The following is a 22,698-nucleotide window of genomic DNA, read 5'->3' on the forward strand; positions in this document are numbered from 1 at the left end:
GTTCCTCTACCAGTTTTTGATCAGACCGGAACTTGCTGAAGCTTGTTTACTAGCAGACGGCGGACATTTTGAACAACTGTTGTAATTAAATACTCGTCATAATTATAGTTTATTTTTAACCTTCTTTTGTTTTTAAAAATGTGTTATTATTAAGTTTAACCAGTGACGCAGCGTAGGGGGGCGGAGATTTTTAAAACCGCGGTAGCTCGAAAAATAGCGGTCTGATGGAAAACTGGTAAAGGAACTTTTTGTTCAGTTTTTGTCGTATAACACCATCCCATAGTCCGTGTGCGCGAATGTCGAAACACCCTGTATAATGGGTTAGTGAAATAGGTCGGTGGACCTGACTCAAACACAATTGTCATTGTCTTCCGTAAATGCTCTTCATAGGGGGCCTTTTGAATCGATCGGAGGGATCCTTTTAAGGGCGTAAGCTGGGGGATTCCAACCAGCCTTATTTGGACCATTACGTTAAAAGAAAACCAGACTTAATGATACGCCCCTGTATCAGGGTAACTGAAAATGGAGACAAGCGTCCTTGAGAACAGGGCCGTATCTGGAAAAAATTGGGGGGGGGGGGGGTTAAACCATGGAATTTGATTTTGATAATAAATTAGGGATTTAAAAAAAACTGTCATTTTTTAATAGGTGTATGTGTATTATATGAAAATATAAAGAAAAAACAAACAATTTAAAATTTTACAAATAGTAATCATAGTAGCAATTGAATATTTCTTTGCTTTTCCCTCGCAAAACGATTTACCACCTCCTCGGTATCAATTTTAATATTTCTGTGAATGCTTAACAGAGCAAGTCCTGTTAATCGCTCTTGACCAGTAGAATTGCGCAAATAGTCTTTCAAACGTCTTAGCGAGGAAAAGGATCGTTCTGAGGAGGCAGTACATACGGGTAAAGTGGCTTCTTGACTGACTACTATTGTGTTGTCTGTTGTGATTAGTAAAGGAATTTTTTTATCTTGAATGCAGAAAAGAATGAAAAGATGATTTTGCAGTTTAGAATTTTCTTTTTTGAGTAGTAAAGCGATTCAAATACTATTTTAATTTTTTATATTTTACTTACGTTATAAGAATTTATTTTCGGGGGGGGGGGGGGTTGAACCCCCAAAACCCCCCTTTAGATACGGCCCTGATTGCTGATAGTCCGCTTTTGTTCTTTAAATGCTAATAGTTTCGTAGTTATATTACAGAACTGCAAAAGAAAAGGTTTTGTACATTTTCGCCTGTACATCAGTGGGGCAAATTTTCCTACATATTGTACAATTTTTGGAAATAACACGACCGATAACTGAAAATATAAATATCAGATAACTTAAGCCATGTTGCAGGGTGGTGAACCGCCACCGGAAACTTGCGGTGGGATTGGATAGCGTTCGCAATAATTTGTTACCTTCACATCTCATGCGTAGTTTGTGTGGCCTATCCAAGTGAAATAAATAATGGTTATTACCCTCTACACGATATGAACTATTTTAAATATTACAACAAATATTTTATAACTGCTTTGACCTCCCAAGTGAGGTGGGTCTATGATGTAACAGTGAAGATTCTTTTCGTTAATTTCTAATTGTCTGCCTTGGAAGCACACAATATTTCATCGCGAGACGACCGCATGCATGACACATAATTATAATTCCATAAAAATAAAAAATAAAACGTTATCGTCCCCTCTTTCGGCGCCGCCAACGAATACGTCCGAGATGTAGGAATTCCTATCCTATCGTCAGAGATAGTGAACGTGTAGGCCGTTAAATGAACGCAACGCGTTTCGCGTATGTGCCGCTCTTCCACTTGATATGTACATTATTTGCTTCAATTCTGCGGTCAGGTGGTAGCTTACGCATTTAAAATAGCGCGATAGAGCAACGAAAATTAAAAAAAAGACACGAAATCGTATAAATGTGATTATGAATAAGTTATTGTGTAAATCGTTTTACCACTATGTGCGAAAAAGTGCAGGTAAAAAATATGATTTACCAGCACCTACGTATTGATTATTGAAATCTTTTAATTTTGTGGGCGTTCCAAAATTTCAGCACCCTTTTTGTTCTCATTTAGAATTGCACGATTTTATTGCGATCAAAAACCAGTTTCATGAATTGTAATTTACCTTTGAAATACAATATGAATTCATTTTGCTTATAATCGTCCCCTGGAAACGCGAGCCCAGTTTAGGGCGGCAAAATGCCATTTCGCATAGGCAAGATTTTAGCAATATTGATTACTGGAAGCTGCGTACTGTGCGTCTTGCTGACGCTCGTGTTTGTGAGTACAAATTTAAAGTTATCTTCTGCTGGTGGTATAAGAGGTAACGGTGGTAAGGGGTGCCGTTTGGTAAGGGCAGTTTTCGCTTAATGCAGATAACATGTAGATATCAAAATGGTAACGTTCCTGTATAACATGTGTACGCATAATAATCTTATGTCATCTTACCTGTAAATAAAGATCCTTGAACTATAATATTGTATTCATTAGGTACGCATGAATCAACTCTTCAGTGTAAAGATACCTTGGTATGCAAGCCGCGTGTCTTGAATGTTAAGAATAAACAAATTAACAACGAAAGAAAATGAAATAATTTTTCAAATATTTCAACCAAAAAAATGACTTGTTAAGATCCGTGTAAAAATTGTACAACGTTTTCTAAATAACCATTGAATGAAAGATCATCAGTTACAAAACTAACAACTTTATCCTCATTTAAAACCCGAGTTAAACTCATTATTAAATAATTCTCTATTGCCTACTTATTAAAAATAAAATAATTGACGATTGTTTTAGGGGTAGCAATGAAGTAGGTAGGTCAAAAGAAAATCTGGGCGGTAGAAGGGACCAACGTAAAAATTTGTTATAAATAAACAGTCCAAAATGTTATGTTTGGGTGTTACCAATGAGGAAAATCATATTATAAAAATAAAATTAATTCACTATGCAGAATAGTGCAGGCGTTGGATGGACTTGAGTATGCAAAATCTGAGGACCGCATTCTGCTAATTGATTCAAGTTCAAAAAAAGCTTGTAAATTTAGGCTGGTTCACTTTTGTAAAAAACATCGGTTTAAAAAGTTCTAGGGGCATTTCAGACAACATTTGGCCAAATGGGCGTTTTTTACTAATAGTATACTCAAATACTAGTACCGTGCATCAGATATGTCATATCCGAGGTCATATCTATCCAAGGTTTCGACATTGAAAGACCTGTACGAGCGACGCACGCAGAGACGAAATTACGCCATTTATTTTTTCGATTTTTGTTAGATTTCGTCCTGAAGGAGAGGTTTTTAATTAATTGTGGTGGTATACTTTTTTAAACTAGACAAAATTTGCGACAATTCAACCCCTTAACGGACTGTAAGTCTAATAGATTTTGAGATACGTACAGCCTTTCAAAGATTCGTAAATTCTTCAGTTTTACAAGTTTGATCAAATTTGTGTTTTTTGCGCATAAAAACCTCATAAAAATTGTTATAATTTTGATCGTTTAAAGGGCCATAGAAGTCCATGAATTCGGACAGAAGGAGGTCGAAAGTTAACATCCTCTGGTTCCTCAGTTTCTGCCTCGGTTTCTGCCATGATAAGAAAGTTGTCATCTTCTTCGTCATCAAGATTCATCACCTGTTGGACTAATATGGGATTATTGAAAAACTTTTATTATTAATGAATAATGATTCTCGAGATCATTTATAATTTTGCACTGCTGTCTGTCTGTCTATTCCTCTGTCTGTCCGTGTGCACGATAACTTTGTTTAGAAACGTTCAATCGCTTTGAAAATTGGTTCTCATGAGTAAGTCGATTGACTGCATGATATCTAATTTTGGTGATTATTTTAGTGACAATTATTAGTTTTTTTAAAATAATTAGACATAATTAAAGGTTGGCAAATGAAATTAAAAGAGAAATTATATATTAACAAAAAATTCTTACATTGCTACTTAATAACAACATTATGTAGTGAAACAATATATTTATAATTTGGATTGGCGTTTATAATTTTTCACGGCCTACTAATTACTGAGAGGCTGTGAAAATCGATAAACATTGTGAATTATTAGAGATTATCGAGGAGATTATTGAATTACAACAACATAAATACCGACATGTTTATATCGCTAGAAAGGTAGGTAATGAAATCCTGCATTTAATGCAATAAACAAACTTCCATTAAAAAAAATCAAGTCAAGCAATTGCAATTTCGTTCAAAATGTGTTTAGTTTGTGATCTGCGTGGATGAGGCTGTAAATGCCAATAGACACATCACAGAAGACGAGATTGCCACCATAATTAACGGGTCGCTGTGTGATTTCCACGTTTTTGGAGCACTTGAAAGGTAGCCGTTTCATGTCGCACGCAGAGGGGCAGGACGAGGTCTATGATTGGATCGCCTCACGTCCGAGTGAATTCTGGGAGCGATGCAGGTCCGGGAAGTTAGCACCGTCATTGGAAGCACTAACGACCGGACCGGTCTCGATCGTTAGTGCTTCGTTAGTGCCTCTTCATACCTTGCATCAGCGCACAAAGCCGTTTCCAAAATATAGGCACCTTCTCATGCAGCGCTGACTACCCACACTTTTTGAAAGCACTAACGACCGGACCGGTCTCGATCGTTAGTGCCTCTTAGTGCTTCATATCTTGCATCAGCGCACAAAGCCGTTTCCAAAATATAGGCACCTTCTCATGCAGTGCTGACTACCCACACTTTTTGAAAGCACTAACGACCGGACCGGTCTCGATCGTTAGTGCTTCGTTAGTGCCTCTTAGTGCAGTAAATGCATTTGCCATGGAATGATTACACATACCTTATCCGTGTCTAAATTTGTATTTATTGACGCAAACGAATGTGGAAACACTGTGCTAGATGATATACCATTCGCCATTACCGTATTTGGGAAAAGATTGATATTGCGATCTGTTGTGGCATTCATTGCCCCAAACGATCCGTCAACATGCAACATAGGTCATTATGTTTGTTTCTGTAGAAGAATAGATGCAGTTTGGGAACGGTATGATGACTTGCAAAAAGACATACTTGTTGCAAGGAAGAATACCACACTTACTCCGCATTCATTGCTATATGCAATTTAATATGGAATAGAATAAGTTTTTTCAAAAGTTGCCTAAAATATTAAATGTCCTAATGTTAAATCTTAAATACGAAGTTATGCATATATCGACCTAAAACCGAGCCTAAAACCGAAAAAAAATATTTTGTTCTTGATTATGGTGAAAGAATATAATTTTTATTATCTATATTTGTTCAAATAAAACCCCCATTCTAATATTAATTAGTCGTAAATTATAGACCTATAGTTGTCCCTACCATTCATCCAGGAACTTAGTGCTCGTATTCTTGCTGTTCCATAGGAATTTGCATCACTGCTGCCAAAACGAACAGTGTGTGAAAATCAAAGATTATTATTCGTCGTTTATTGAACATACTTTCTTCAGTAGATATCCGCCGGACTAGGGCCATGTTTCTGTCTATGTACACCACTTCTGATTAGTTAATTTCGCGAGTAATTTCGCGAATGGTGTATCCAAATGTGCTGAAGTTTCTCTTTGGATAGAAGAAATCTGTACTTAATAAATTATAATAATATTTATTTTCAAAAACCATGGTAAAGAAATTTTATCATTAACCCCAGCAAAAATGTTAGCACTATAGGTCCAAACAGCTGAGTGAGGGTCATCAGCACTGCATCAGATGGTGCCTATATTTTGGAACGGCTTTATACGATTATGCAAGATATGGAGCACTAAGAAACACTAACGAAGCACAAAACGATCGACACCGGTCCGGTCGTTAGTGCTTTCAAAAAGTGTGGGTAGTCAGCACTGCATGAGAAGGTGCCTATATTTTGGAAACGGCTTTGTGCGCTGATGCAAGATATGAAGCACTAAGAGGCACTAACGAAGCACTAACGATCGAGACCGGTCCGGTCGTTAGTGCTTTCAAAAAGTGTGGGTAGTCAGCACTGCATGAGAAGGTGCCTATATTTTGGAAACGGCTTTGTGCGCTGATGCAAGATATGAAGCACTAAGAGGCACTAACGAAGCACTAACGATCGAGACCGGTCCGGTCGTTAGTGCTTTCAAAAAGTGTGGGTAGTCAGCACTGCATGAGAAGGTGCCTATATTTTGGAAACGGCTTTGTGTGCTGATGCAAGATATGAAGCACTAAGAGGCACTAACGAAGCACTAACGATCGAGACCGGTCCGGTCGTTAGTGCTTTCAAAAAGTGTGGGTAGTCAGCGCTGCATGAGAAGGTGCCTATATTTTGGAAACGGCTTTGTGCGCTGATGCAAGATATGAAGCACTAAGAGGCACTAACGAAGCGCTAACGATCGACACCGGTCCGGTCGTTAGTGCTTCCAATGACGGTGCTAACTTCCCGGACCTGAGCGATGCGGGACAATGGAATTCAACCACATTTATATCAAACGGTTATGTTAATCGAAACTCGGAACTCTATTCCATACATAATCCTATCGTATATGTACAGGGTGCGCCATTAGTGTGTGTGTGGAAGATTGTGGCGAAAATACGTGCTTATTTATTTATTTTCCCTCTCTAGTTCTGGGCCCTCAACAGGCTTACGTCCAATTAGTCATTACTTTTTAGAGGTGCCTCTGCAGACGGTCGTAAGTTGTTCTATACGACTCCGGTATTTATCTTACGAAGTAGGAAAACTGTAGGAAAACCTAATTCGGAGTAGCCGGTAGAATGACCGAAACTGATATAAGGAAATTCCCGAGGAAATTCCCAACTCTGGCACATATACAAAAATTCTTACCTCAGCCCAGGTTCGAACACATTCCGGCAATGTAGCTCGAAAGTAACTAAATTTCACTTTACGCAACGCGATAAGAATAGTTATCTGTGCAACCAGTTGGGAAAAGCACAATTTTTCGTAACGAGCGAATTTCTGCGGAAACGAGCGAAGGGAGTTCCGCAAAATAATAATAATAATATATATTTGTCCAACAGAAAATAAATCAAATTATAGGACAAAATAAGATTAAGTTTAACAAAGCAGCATACTATACAAAAATGAGAAAATATAAACAAGAATTGATATAAAAAAATACACACTATAAAATTAAGTAAAGGTAATCACATATGTAGCTCAGTGTATATGTATAATATACCATTTTGCATAAAAATGCCCCAAACGGATTTGTATCTTTTACTGTTTCCGAGTCCCCATAATGAAAAAAAACTCACCCTGTAATTTTTTTAATAAATACGTTTGTAGTAACAGCACTTTTTATTGTTTAATCGGGATGGGTGAGGGGAAGGGGGAAATAGGTTTGGGAACCACTGATTTAAAGTGATACTTTTCATGATCAGTTCGAAATATTTTCACAACAGTTGTGAAAAGTAAGGCATTTGACAACGTCAACGAGTTTTAAAGTGTCATTTTGAACGTTAACATTATAGATAAATGTTCTTATCGCAATGGCCAGACGAACCTTTTAATACGACTAGATGTTCCGACTTAAAACGTAATTACACTTTTACAACTAAATAAACAAATCGCAATAAATAAAAGTTAACTGTTAAACATTCAACAATTCTTATACAAAACAATGTTGAACTTCAAATTTAAACAAAAAGAACGAACTCCGTGTTTAATTCAAAACCACTTACACTTACTTATTACAAAATTGATATTCCACATACAGAGGGTGGCCCATTATTATAAGTGCCGAGCCCAAACAAACATCTGTGTGACGTTGTTTACACAACAGTATACGCTGCGTTTGGGGATTATATACTATTAGGTACATAAAAATCCGATACAACTGAAAATCGAACGATCTTCCAAATCTTCACGCATTCATAATTTCTACAGCTACGTAGCTGAAAAACAATAGCGAACTTTCTTATTGTGTACCAATTTTCAAAGCGATGGGATGTTTCTAAATAAAGTTATCGTCGAGGTTATCTTGCAGACGAACAGACAGACAAGTACAAATAATGTTTTTTGCCAAATTTTTATTTAAATAAATAAATAAAATAAAACAAACATTTATGGTTGATACCATGAACCATCCATTTTCTATTAGCGATTAACCAAATTTCTCCATCTTATTAGTACCTATCATGCAGATTTATGGCAATTTTGTTGGAAAATATTGCACTCATTTTGAATTCAAAAACAATTGGCTATACATGACTGTAATTATAAATATTGGAAATTTTTATTCCATACGTGGAAACAAAAATTTATATGTTTCCACTGTCTCAATTTGCTAACCAATCATCAAGTGAAGCATCATACTGCATCTGTGACTAATATCTAAATAGCATTGGCTTTCGACCTTCGTCATCATTTAATATGCACTTATATGGTCCACCAATTTGTTTACTTCCGCTCATTAGCATATTTTTTGAAGAAAAGTTATTCAAGGCTACAATTAGTGGTATAAAATACATTCTGCAGTCTACAATTAGTAGATGTTAATAAGGGATTTCCACATGTGTGTATCAACTGTTGTAAAAAAAACCTTCACAAGACCCATCAACTAACCATCAATCTATATTAGGTATTCATTTACAAAGAACGGGGCAATCACCGCCAAAATGATACTAATTGACAAATTAAACTGCAATTTACTCAATTTACTATTAACATTTACCATTAATTAAATAATACTGCTAATGATAACACACAATTCTAAACCTTTTTGTTGTTTTGTAATTATCAATAAAATTGTTATTTCAGCATGTCCACATTAGAAATAATTGAGGAAATATTTAAATCGGTACCGTTTGGTTTGCTGTAGGTACAACGCATAAATAGCCTTTGCAGTCTTTTTTATTGCACATATTCACTTTTTTAAAAATAAAATATTGCTTTTTTTCGAAAATTTCAACCGGTTTTCTCTAATTTCTTCAGGTTTGTTTTGCGGGAGTCCTATAATGGAATACGCCCTGGTTTTTGTTTATCAAAATAAATCCCCCATGTAATATTCCCTTTTTACATGAAGCCATTTGATTATAAAACCAGACCAGACAGTATTTTTTTAAAAAGCCAGATGTGTTACCCAATGAATAGGCAATTAATACGGCTAATTTGTTGATGAATATGTAATAAAACCTAACTTTAGGATACAAGACGCAATTACGTAAATGAAATTGCATTATGTACAATAATTACTCGTACAATTCGTTATGTAAACGTTAATTGTGCCGGATATTTCCCTTTCGTGAACTAGGAACTCGTGTGAAAAAAACTGCTAGAATTTATTAAACCTAATTTCTAAATAAAGAAAGTTTTGAATCTTGGAATCTTTGGTGCTGTGGAGCATTAATTAATGGGTACCGGAAACAAAACCAAAAAACAGAATTGCGAATGTAAACGATCTTAAATCTCATTTTACAGCACGTTTGAAATGTTTAGTGAATGGTACATCTTTACTTCACGTCTTTATCTATAAACGTTCTCTCAAGAAAAGAGATTCAATCAGTACCTATACTTTTTACACTATAACAACATGTGGCATCAGATTAGATTCGTGCTAGGTTTCACAAAGAAATAATTAATTCCGTAAATTCCTCAGTTTCTAGGGACCAATACTTAATAAATAATAAGTGTACAGTTTGTCAATTCCGAGGTCAATTCAAAAAGGCACCACCCCATAATATATGAGCCGCAACAAAAGATCCACGGAAAAACAAAAACACGTCAACTTTATTTTGAAAGGGGACATGGTCGTTCATGAGAACGAAGATCTAATGGGGGTAGAACCAATCCCAAAATTTTAAATAGGGAAGAAGAGTTGAGCGACCCTTCATGTTAAATGCAACTCATTTGTCTTTTCAAAAATATTACACACTTGTTGTTTCTGTTCAGCACTTAAAGAAAAATGAAGCAAAAACCGTAAATACGTTAAAATAAAACAAATAAAACTTCTAGTTTATTTTAATAAATTTTCGAATTGCTGTCCATTATTTTCTATGCAGTAATAAAGTCTCTTTTCAAATTCCTGCCTAACGTTATGAAAAACCTCTACCGGAATCTATTGACATGCCGCTGTGATTCTCCTTGTCAAGTTTTCCAAATCCAGAGGTTGTGTTTTATAAACAACTCGGCTCGGCGTAGTTTAATTGCCTTTTGTCGTACACTCAGGCGTGTTTTAAACAGCGATGCAGGTATAAGTAATAAAAAATTACACTGTCTCACAACCTTTGCATCCGCCACCGAAAGTTTGTTCATTGTCTTTTTTCCTTCCCCTTTTTGTTTGTTACAAAACTGTTGCGTTGACTTTTGTCAAAGTATACAGGATGCCCTTAAAGAAGTAGTAAAAATTGTCCCAGGAATCCAAAATTAAGAATAAGATCGCCAACATCAGACATGAAGATTGGGTATCAAAGCGTTTACGACTTACTAATAAAAATGATTAATTTTCCTCTTGAAATGTGCGTAAGTGTTTCCTTTTCTTACATACTACTGTTTTTAAGTTGTGGGGAAAATGTGCTGGTCACCTATATTCCTAACTCTTTTACAAATTAGCATGGGGTAAATATTAAAATGATCAAACTTAAAATGGAAGTTTCCTTTTTCAACCAGCTCATTGTTCGACCACTTATAGATCTCGAAAAATTATATGATGGGAGGGTTTATTTTTAAAAATTAAGTGGGGTAGTTATACAGTTTTGCAGTGGGACGGTTGTAGAAGTAATTGGTAGAAGTGCTTTTCATTCACTATTCAAGGTGACATGTTTTTACAATGTTTGTTTTCTTTTAAAACAACCAATTACACTAGTTCTTTTGTCCTCCAATGAAATCCCTGAGTTGAGATTTGCTACAAATGAATATAGAAACTTAATTTTTATTAAATTGATTTATAGCACATAACTCAAAGCCTCAATTTTAATATAATTTTTTACTGAGTGCACAATCTTATTATGATGGGAACGAGAGCATTTCTGGTGCTTCAAATGCAATTTACGTGCAACACGTTATGACACAGTTTAGCGATTGTCTTCCTGTCGTCTTTATTGTTTAGATCTGAACGTTTGACTGGCTGTGTTTTGATTTATTTTACTCAAAGGAGGTACTAATTTATGAATGTATGTATATCCTACTCTTTCCTTTTTCCTTGTTTCGTTTCTTCCCGGTATCTTCCGTGTCCCTTTATGGACGTCATTTCTTTTAATATGGCTAGCGAGATCACCCATTTTATTATTATAATGTTTTTTTATCCAGTATTCCAAACAAAATTTTCACCCTGTAAAATGACACTCGAATCCGTTGTTAAAAAAAATTGTTATTATTTATTGTAATTAATTTCCATTAAAATTATCATGATGCCTAAGAAAAAAATTCTTAACTATTCAGAATAAATGTTCGAAATTAGTGATGTAATTGTATTGTAAGTTATATTAACGAGTAAAATGAAGGGTGTAAACGAAAAATTCGAACGTAGTTGAATGTCCCCTAACTCTAAGAGGAATTTTAATTAGAAAGTGCATGTTAATGTAATAGTGTCGTGAGAGTTTACTCCATTCTAGGTATGCCACACCCAAATTAAATCAATAAAAGTGTAGGAAATATGCATCTCTTGTTGTAGTGAAAGTATTTTTATAGGTGTTTAGGGCCAAATTAATATTGTAGTATCTGCACAATATATAAACAAGGTATGTTGAGATAAATCTGGGCCCATAAAGACTATTTTGACACGTGATAACATTCAAAATATGTAAAGTAGGGATGAATAATACACGAAATGCCTATGCGTTGACTAAAATATTTTATGAAACACTTCAACATTATGTAAATGCGCAATGTGCGTGATAAGTGCAAAGTTACTTTATGAAATAGGCCCCAGGTCTCAATAATGGGTGTCCCAAGATTTTTTAAAAATTGAAGACGGATCGTTGGAAGGGCATTTTGTTGATCAATTTGACCGAAACCTCTTATGAATGAAATAAAATTTGCCTTGCATTTTTGGACGTGGCGCTGAGTTGGTACCCAAAGAGTTATTCACTGTGACAGTTAGGGTAGGTACACTTATATTTTACAGATAGGCCTCCACGAAGACTGGTATCCTTTAGTATAATATTCACAGCCACTAAGAGTATTATAATTATTAGCATTACCATCTGTCATAAATCTGTATGTTAACGCTAAATGGTGGGTGTTGTATATTCATTAGGGAATACGGAAACTCACTGGGGTCGTCCAGGGAAAACGTTGATCAATTACATCTTGCATTGTACATTTCAACGCATTTTTTTCTCAAAAATTTGTTAATAATGTAGCTTTTTCCGCGGTTTCTTTTCAAATGGACATGAAGGTATGCTGAGCTGAGCTGACGAAACTTGTATATTTTTTATTAGAAATTTGACTCTGAGAATGAACCCTTTTATCAATTATCAAAATGCACGATAAGTGAATGCTGGGTTTAAATTTACTCTGAGCTGCAGCTGAATAGGTATTACTTTATCGTAATGTCTAGGATGAAGCGGAAATAATGTGCGAGTATTTTCAGGAACCCCCCTCCACAAAACTCCACAATTAAACAAGACAAACTATCTTTTCGGAAAGATTCGATAACGGAAAAACTTCCATCCCTTTTCACCTTTCCGAACCATTTCCTCTTTCTTATCAAGTTATTGCGTCGTCGAAAAAATTCACTGTCATCTGTCTACTTTGGCGATAATACGTGCTCACCTTCAAATTAATTAGCCCACGCAGCGATAACGGAACTTCTTATCGCAACGACCGAACATAACATTTTTACAAATACTACGCAAATGTTTCCAGTTGAATAAAGTTAATTTATACGAGGTTGATCAAAAAAAGAATAAAAATTAAGTACTATCCAAACATATCAGAAAATTAAAAGAATATTTATCATTTTACACCAAATAAATGTGGTCATATTAAAAGTATATATGCTATATGAAAAAAGGTCCTATTCATTGCTAAACCTAGATCAAAAAGTAAAATTTAATTATTATTTCGAGTAAGCTTGTATACATTACCGAAAAAAAAGCATCAAGTGTAAAGTTATCTGAGAAACCATGGCTACTGCATCACTATCCAACTGTTCCCCCCGCATGAACGATATTTGGAAACATTCAAGTGATAACTATCGTCAGCGTATCCCTGTACAAACGCTACGTTCTCGTTGCTACAGAGTGCAGAGGAGTCCGTCTAGCACTAGGTCGTCGTCCCGATTGAGGATATAATGACCCTACTTCTGAACATGGCGCGGGTCTGTCTTACGTTTGACCCATTAATCCCAAAACTTTCAGCAGCCTGACTAATGGAATCAAAAGTGACGTTTTTAAACCAAGACCTAGGACTCCCCCCCCCCCCTTCGCTTTCCTTCGGCAGACATTATTTTCCTGCCTGTATACGAGACAGCGAAGAGCCGTCTACGTGGACATACCAGTCCTTTAAGCATGTTGGAATGGACATATAATGGTCCAAGGATCAGTATCCCATTCCTGATGTAGGCACCAGTTTCTCCAATGATTTTAAAAGAAACGATGATAGCCTGACCTGTAATCCTTCGCCATATAATATTTGGCACGACCCGGCTTAGGTAGCTACACAACTCTTACCTTTCTCCAGTTTTCGGTGAATACCCTAAAACTAGAGAGGTGCAACAAATGTAAGAGCAGCTATTCCAGGTCCTTCTGCAGAGACCCTTTGGTGGGTCTGAAGTTACGTATTCCCCAGAGCCTGGAAAGTGCGCTTCCAGAAGACATGTGAGAGCCTCACCCGCGGTAGACGTGTATCTGTCGCATGGAAGCCTCACTGTGCCCACTTTTTGTTCCGGGTCTTCTAAAAGGATATTCAGAAGTTTCTGAAATTCAGGAAGACCCTATGTGTTATCGAGGTGTTATCAAAGAAAGACCTCTTTGATTTATTTATTTATTATCCCTCTCTTGTTCTGGGCCGTCAACAGGCTTGCACCCAATTACAGAGTGACTCGCATAATGCTTTTTAGAGGAGCCCTTGCAGAAGGTCCTAATACTACTTCAGTATTTACCTTACAAATTAGGAAAACTGCTGGAAAACCTAATCAGAGTAACCGGCCCTGCAGAATACTCGAAACTGATGTAAGGAAATTCCCATCACTGTCACAGATGAAAAATTCTTACTTCAGGCCAGATTCGAACACCCGACCTTATGATCCTTATACGTGCGCTGAGCGATCTTGAGATCTTCCCAGTCCGCAGGCAGCTTAGTTCGAATGGCCCTATATTAAAGATCCTGTGAAGCTCTTTTTGAACTTTTTCAAGGTTCAAGGAGTTCTCTTCGTTCCCCGAAAGGTCTGCAGTTTAGAGCGGCTCATCAGACACCCTCCAACTCGTGATAATATGAGCTATTAAAAAGGAGCTCAACGTCAAATGGATAACCTCCGCACTGTGACGAAGGTAGGGTCTGCTCCCTGATTTAAAACATTCAACGTTGTTTGCAAGTACTCCAGAAGGTCGTCGGCCCTACGAGCTCGTATCCGTGCTGTCCCACGCACCATGGTGTGCGTTTGCACATGGTTGCAATATACTGTCAAATAAATTGGAATTCGTATGTCGATATCGATAATAGGTAGATCTTTTAATGTAGTGGGTAACTGGGGAACTTGGGGCACTACAATTTAATTTCGGCTAAATTTCAATGCCTTCGCTGATCCTGCGGCGTCTTTTGAAGTAATCATACACTTGAGTTTTTATCATCTCTGATTGTCTGATTTATCCCAATATCACTCTTACCTTTGGATGGAGTTCATTGTGATACGAAATTTGTACCATACTATTCGCTCAGATTTTCGGCCTGCAAAACACTAGTACATAAATTATTAATTATTTTCCATCAATTAAACATACCTGGTGGGTTTAATATGTGTCACATAATTCATTCTTCGATTCTGAAAGTCCGATAAACTCATTCCGGTCACTACTAAGTTACTGTGACATTTTGATAAGTACCTAATCTTATATTCATAATCTACATCGCCGTTTCCTATTAAATAGCTCATTAGTATACTTGTGTCCAAACATGATCGTTGGTAACAAAAATGTAATTTTAAATTCCCTTTATTACCTCAAGTGTGCAGTTTCGTTTACTATACTTATTAGTGAGTGTTTTGCTGGCACTTTTCGTCCTATGGGTAAGGTAAGCTCCAATGGGAGATCTATGATCATATTGGTTTTAATAGTGAGGAGGAAGAAATGTTTAAGTGGTCTTTGTTTGGACTAAGCCTCTTATAACATTTGATCGGTTTATCTCGCCAAGTAGATGAAATACAAATTATGTGTAATAATGTAAATATTGTGGTTAAACATCTTTTATTTTTATTCCTTTACCGAGTTTAACAATAAACTGGCAAAATCACGAGATTGTTCTCTTAATTCTATAGAATAACGCTGTATTTAGACAAAAACTTGTTTATGTAATAGCGGGTTGCGCTAATTGAAAATTACAGTTAATGCTTTTAATGCTTGGGAGAGACGGATCTTTTACGAGAGAAGGTCTGAAAATATTGCATGCGTCATATTGCTACACGTAGTTTATAATTATACGCTTTGTGGAAATGGGAACTAAAACTATAAATTAACTTTTTTTATTAAAACTGAATTCTAATGCACTTTAATTAACAGGATTGTTAACCTTTCATCAGTGGGAAAAGTCTCATGGGCCAATGTGTGTCGCGTAAGGCCGCCGGTGCCTTCGCCGCTTCTGCTGCTACCACACATAAGTCATCAATGAATCAGCACAAGAAATCGCAGGTGAGATTATCTAATACACTATGATTGTCCTAACCTCAGTCAGCATCGTTTTCTTGTTTACATAGAGACCCGAATTGTAATGGAAAGGATTATCTTTATTATGCCGTATCCAAGTGGATATAAAAAGCTTTTAGGTACAAGATTGTCTAGACTTAGACATTAGATGAGAAACTGGAGCGTTAATGACTTAATTTAAAGTAAATATTTTATTTTCAGCGGCAATGTTGAAACCTTTCTTTTTTAGCTATGCCTAATTTCATTTCTAATTTTACAAAGAAATTATATTGTGTATTCAATGCTTTCATTTTGAAACAAATCACCTGAATGTTGATAAAAACAAATCGCTTTAGAGAGTGAAGAGGTGATTGATCGAAGGTGTTCCCAAGGAATACCTTTATTGTAGAATTTATATTCTCACACCTTACCAGTTGATTTTTTAAATTATCAAAAGTAAGTTTGGAGTCTTTACTTCCATGTCCATTTTTTGTAGGGGCGAAGCCAATACTTTCAGAGAAAAAATTGAAGGGAGAACGCAAATTTCGTATATATATTTTTTTATAGTTACATACCTCTTAAACGTGAACCGTTGGTTTACGTTTTATTTTGGTCCTTTCTATCATTAAAGTTTTTTTGATCTGTTACTTCCTGATGTCCAAGATAAAAATGAACAGTACGAGGAGATTGGTTACCATAAAAGTTAGAAATCCGTATTGTATCGTAATTTTGCGAACTTGTTCTTGTAGTTTCTTTGCTTCTCTTGGAGTAACCTTAAAATATAAATAACGAAATTACGATATTTCGTATTTTTTCGAATATCTCGGGAAGTAAGCATAATTTTCTAATTGTCTAAACACCATTTTATTAAACCCTTCATTCCGTTTTCGAGATCCCTATACTTTCATCTTGGACACATGGTATGCTGAATACCTATATTGTTTTTTTGGAAGAAACCATTGCTTAATTAATTAAATGATGCAAATAATATCGTTGTAATTGACTTGCCCTTTAACATCAGCATTGGTATCTAAATATAAATTTGTAGTGGCTGTCCAAGTTGGAGTATGGAAATTAGCATAAAGGTGAGGTGTGAAATGTGTGACCTCTATTTCATATTTACGCACCATGAATGAATTCACTATCCCGAAAAAACTCTTAATTTTTAGTTTTGTTCGTTTTACTACTAACTGTCTGAACATAATTATTCCAAGTATGAAACGTAAAGTACGTCCATTAAAATATTGACCATTAATCTCTTTACAACATTGATCTAGTTTATCAAGTTAGTTTATACCGCGAAGATTTTACGCTAAAATAAATTTATTATATGATTACACGGCAATTACCTAACCTTCACGTTTATTTATGTATGCAAGGTACAAGGAAAAATATGTAGGTAATACACATAAGTATCACAATGTAAATGGAAACTAATAACATACTGCACGCGTTCAGACGATGACTGAAAATTGAAGAACATCACATTACCATGTAAGTAAATAAAAATGCGGTCTTCCCACTGCCCTTAGTCCAGAAGCGTTTTCGCGTAGAATGTTAAAATTTCCAATATTGGAGAAATGCACTTGGGATTTTCCACGCCAACTTCTTACACAGACAGGGTGGGATGGAAGGAATTCAGATGCTATCAGAATCCTACGAAATCGAAATGTATTGCGAATATTTAATTTCACCTATCTGTAGTTATTTCAATTAGAAGAAAGTTTTTAATTATTAAATCTAATGCATATAGAATCCGGTTAAACTTGCCTCAATTAGATCTAATGGCGATGCTTACTTAGTAATTATGTCATTAGGAATAGGAATACGTCATTTCTATTTGATCATGATCAAATGCGATACTTCATGAAAGTTACCTATTAGAAGGAATAAGGGTGGACGTTGACTTAGCAATTACATGAATTCCGCTTCCAAATTTCATCTTCTGGATGGTCGTTATTCATGGTATCATAGAATTTTGTAGCAGATGTTTTTAGGAGATATGGAATACACCTATGGAATTCGTAGGTGCGTGAATTAGTTAACACGGTAATAGAAGCAGTACCGAAATGTTTTGTGCCAAACGCTATTGCTTCGTGTAATTGTACATGAAAAAAATGCAGCGCACATTTACCCGTTTTGACGATACAGGGTATTCATATTCCGTGCCAAATACCAACATCTTTTTGACTCACTAAGGGAATATTGCGTCCCCGCTTCTGCTTCGTTGGCCCCTGATTGTGCAAAAAAAGAGCACAGAAGGACCTTGTTTGAGGCATGGGGTACCTATTTGCATTATTTTGGAAGCAATAAGAAAAAGTTACCTTTTAGTACTTCGTTGTCCACGCAAAATTTATTAACGTGAAAAATTTAAATGCAAGTAGGTATATCGCAAATATTGGATGAAAGCTCTATCACTAATATTGTACAGTAGCAGATAAAAGCCAAATTTCGTAATGTTCCCAATCGTATAATTCAAACAGACGTGTGTAGTTCCAAATTTTTGTTCCCACCGCCTTAATTCTGGTCGTTTTGCAGTTGATTATTGCTGCTTTTTGGTAGTAGGCATGATTGTTTTGCTCTTGGTGCTGTTGTTGGTAATGGCGTGGGTTTCGTAATTTACTGGTAATGTTATGGCATAAAATTGCTGCCAATCAAGCACGATGAGAAATATTAATTTGGTTTTTGTTATACCAAGACGAATCGGGATAAAGTGAAAATCCAAGATATCCCCATAAAATATAATGAAGTAAAATTTACAGAAGTTGTTTTCACGACATGTTTCGGAACGAACCTCGTTCCATTTTCAAGTGTTAAACGAAAGAGGATATAATAATCAATACATGCTAAAAAAAGGTTGTGAGAACTAAAGCCTATGTAGTAATTAAGAGAGCTTTCCTAGGGGAATAAAATTTAAAAAAAATAACAATTTACATGTCTGAAGGACAAAATTAGCCAGAATTACATAGCGGGGTCTTTAACTGGGCGACCCAGGGGCGACCGCATTAAACGTCCGATGACTTAGAATTAAGTAACAAAAAGCAAAGCCGACATTTGAACAAAATTAGAGGTTAACTGAAAGAAAGTTACGAGGAAATTGGCGAAACCAACGCAGAGTAGCCAATATAGATACCAACCTAAAGTTAACAAAATTAAATAACCAGATCTACAGGGAAGTCGGTAATATCGTTGACCAGCCCAGGGTCGTTTTTGTGTGAAAATCGTGACCCGTAGAAAGGATGTGTTCCGGCAAACGAAGATTTATTGCTTTTTATGTTGTTATTCTTGATGGCAAGGAAATGGTCTCTAAATCGGGTGGAAAAGGAGCGACCCGTCTGGCCGATGTAGAAGGATTGACAAGAGTGGCAATTTAGTTTATAAACCCCAGAACGGTCCAGTCCAGATTTGAAAGTTATATTTAGAGAAGATATTTCAATTTCTTATCACAGGAAATGTGGGGGTAGAATGGGATAGATCTAAACAATTTGTCCGTGGCGATATCTTGAGGGATTAAGGTGGTGGAACAAGATCTAGTGATCTTATTATAAAGTTTCTCAATGTTTTGAAGGGGATAACAGTTATTTATCGCTAGTTGTCTAATGATATTAAGTTCCTGATTTAAAAAATTATCACTTAAAGGTATTTTAATTAATCTTCTAAGTAAAGCATTGAACTCAGCTAATTTATGAGCAAAAGGGTGGGTGGAATCGGACTTTATGGTTTAAAATGATAGGTCTTAAAAATTTTATTTGTTGATGACTTGGCAATGTAATGAGTTTTGAAGTGAATATCGTATGCATCTGACCTAATCTAATCTAATATGCTCATTGCAATTGACTATAAGCGATAAATGGTTTTGTATTCTGTATTAGAACTTAGTCCAAATTAAAGAGCACTAATTATAAAAAGATTGATTGCTATAAAAATCTCAAAATCTGTTCTTCTTGTTTTTGGAAATAGTGAAAACAACAGCTAGGGCAAAATCTGCATTGCACTTGCAATGAATTTTAATTCTTTTACCTTTTTAGTAAAACATGCAAATTCCCTAAAATTTAAAACGTACCTCTTCTAGTTTCCTTACCCTATAACTCAAACAGGTATGGACGTGCTGTGTTACTTTTTCGTGCACAATCAACCACTAACGACTGGGACGTAATATTGCATTAGTGCTTACATTACCGGACTAACTTCACGCATCCGGGATTCGTCATCCACAAAATTAATACGTATATTTCCTCGCGTATTTCGTTTAGGGTGATTGATTTATATTAAATCTTGAAGGTTTTTCTTTAAATCATACAAGAGAGCTGCAAAATAGGTCTCGCTCTAAACAATTTTATACAAGCATCTTACTAAATGGCGTGCATATTTTTTACATCTTTTGAAAAAAAAATGAAATTCTGGATAAAACATCCTCGAAAACATCACTTAGGTAACTCTCGATGAGGAAAATTAAAAATTAACAAAAACAAACATTTTCTATCTCAGAAATGGAAGCGTTTTTTCGACCCATTCTATACAAAATTAAAGTAGACCAAATTTCCCTGTATTTTTCATATATATCACTTTTTTGTAAGGCTAACCATTTCACCGCTAGAGCGCGGCAAGGAAAAATATATTGCCGGACCGAGTATATCCCTTAAGTACTACATCAATAATATATTATAATAAAAATAAATATATATAATAATACTTAGGAAAAGTACTTGAAAAAATGGAGTTAATACTAAAATGGTAATGTACAGTATATTATGGCCAGTAGAACCCATAACGTATACTTATACAGTACGTTCGAGACGAGGTTCGAGATAAGAGGGTCATTTTAATATGTCTTGAACCGGAAATCGATGCAACTTTTGTTTCTCAAATGCAATGCTTATATTTTTTATGATATTTTAAAAGAGCAATCAATTTGCTGTACGAGAACATAAAATATCCATATGGTTGATAAAAACAATTAGGGGAATTCGTTATTCAATATTAGCAAAATTTATGAAATCTAGTATGCCGTGTGCTGTCAGGATGCACGGCACACGGAGAGATCGTATCGTGTAAAAGTAAATCTCGAGGTAAATCTTAAAACCGAAATATTGATCAAGTTATTGCAGGTCTTTTCTGTGTGATATGGCACACGGCGTGCTAGATTTCATAAATGTTCTAAATATTGAATCACAAATTTCTCAATTTTTGTGTATATCAACCATAAGCATATTTGTTGTTATACAGGAAATTGATTGCTCTTTTTAAATATCGTAAAAAACATGTTACGAATTCGAACTAACCGGCTTCAAATTCGAGAAAGCAATACTGGAGATCGTGATTACTTATATTATGCACAGAAATAAAATGCCAAATTTTTCGATGTGTTGATATTAATTTTGCCCACTAGGTTTTATTGCGGGTAAATGCATCAATTAATTGTCTTTAATTTCCCCCCAAATGCATTCGTATACACAATGTTATTAAGCGGCAGAGCAAAGCGATGCAAGCTTTATAGGGGACTCGATGGTGATGGTGATGGTGGAAACATGTTTAAATTTTCTTCTGCTGAACAAAATACAAATTACAAAAAATATACTTTTTCAAATTCTAAAGGGACCCGTTAATACAATACGCACGACGCCAACGCGTTGTTTTTGAATACTTCGAGTAATTACATTGGGAAAAGGGCAATAGTACAATATGTAAACAGACCTTTAAGTATAATTACCAAGCAGTTTCCCCTACAAAATGAATTAATAAATAAAGATTTTGATCTACCAAATAGTCCAATAGGCGAAGGCGAGGACGAAAGGTAGAGTGATCTGGCTGGTCATGGCAGGGGATGAAGATTGGTTTATTCAAGTCGAGTTGTAGTGTGTTTGTGCAAAAGAAAGAAAATTGGATGTTGAATACTTTAAATTCTATGTTACGCTCCTTGTGCAACTAAAATAATTGAAACTGTGAAAAAATAGCTATTTGTATAACAAGGGAGGAAAGTTAAAGATTCCCTCCCGCGTGTGAAGTTTAATGCCCGACGCGAAGCGGAGGGCAGTAATCACACAAGGGAGGGATATGTACTTTCCTCCAGAGTTATACATATGATTTTTTCTACTACCTCAACTTTAATTTAGCAAAGATTTCTACGGTAAGATGACCGCTTGCCATCTAGTTACACTAAAAAATTTAGGATGTATCCATGGTGAAGTTATGTTGCCATGGTAGCGGTATAAACAGTAGCTTGTGTACTGGTCGTTTCTGTAATTTTTCATCAGGAAATATGGAAATAGAAAGTGATTTAGAGGAAAATATTCCCTCAGACATTTTAGAAGAAGCTAATCAGGCATCGCTTGATCTACTGCCTGCAAAATCTAGGGACAGATACAAAAAAGAATATACTGCTTTCAAAAATTGGATGATGGGGAGAAAAGTCAAGAAAATTGCTGAAGAGGTAATCTTAGCATATTTTGCGCATCATTCTAAAACCATCGACGATGTGGAGTAAATATTCAATGTTACGTACCACATTACTTATAAACGACAACGTTGACATTAAGTATGCAAAAGTCATAGCTTTGCTTATACGTCAAGGAAATGGGTATAAACCAAAGAAAGCTAAAATTTTCTGTAGGAATGACCTAAACAGATTACTTTCGGAGGCGCCCGATGACTATTACTTGCAAATGAAGGTAATTATGAGATGATTTGAATTTGATACATTATGAACGCTATATTTTGTTCGTAGGTTGCTTTAATTATTGGACTTGCCGGAGCTTGCCGTTGCGATGAGCTAATTAAATTGACATTGCATGATATTCAGGATAATGGAGACATATTAGTTGTGAAAATACCCGATAGCAAAACAAAAATGCAAATAACATTTGTAATCACTAACGAAACCATTAATGGAACAAGTGTACATGGAATTTATAGAAAATATGTTTCATTACGCTCTGC

The 22,698-nt window shown here is 35.6% G+C and overlaps 1 protein-coding gene across 7 annotated transcripts in view; it reads left to right on the plus strand.

The window, feature by feature from the left end:
• The first annotated feature begins 1,749 nt into the window (after nt 1-1,749).
• Nucleotides 1,750-22,698, plus strand: part of LOC116162620 — a 77,843-nt gene continuing 56,894 nt past the window's right edge. For 6 of the 7 annotated variants that reach the window (XM_031476264.1, XM_031476266.1, XM_031476268.1 and 3 more), the window contains exons 1-2: nt 1,750-1,976; nt 15,640-15,768. In XM_031476264.1, the coding sequence (XP_031332124.1) occupies nt 15,673-15,768 (96 nt within the window). In that variant the 5' untranslated portion in view covers nt 1,750-1,976; nt 15,640-15,672. Of the gene's footprint in view, nt 2,283-15,639; nt 15,769-22,698 lie in introns of all 7 variants that reach the window. The other variant, XM_031476265.1, reaches the window with a different exon arrangement.

Source organism: Photinus pyralis, unplaced genomic scaffold (genome assembly GCF_008802855.1).
Source record: "Photinus pyralis isolate 1611_PpyrPB1 unplaced genomic scaffold, Ppyr1.3 Ppyr1.4_LG2, whole genome shotgun sequence".
NCBI lineage: Eukaryota > Metazoa > Arthropoda > Insecta > Coleoptera > Lampyridae > Photinus > Photinus pyralis.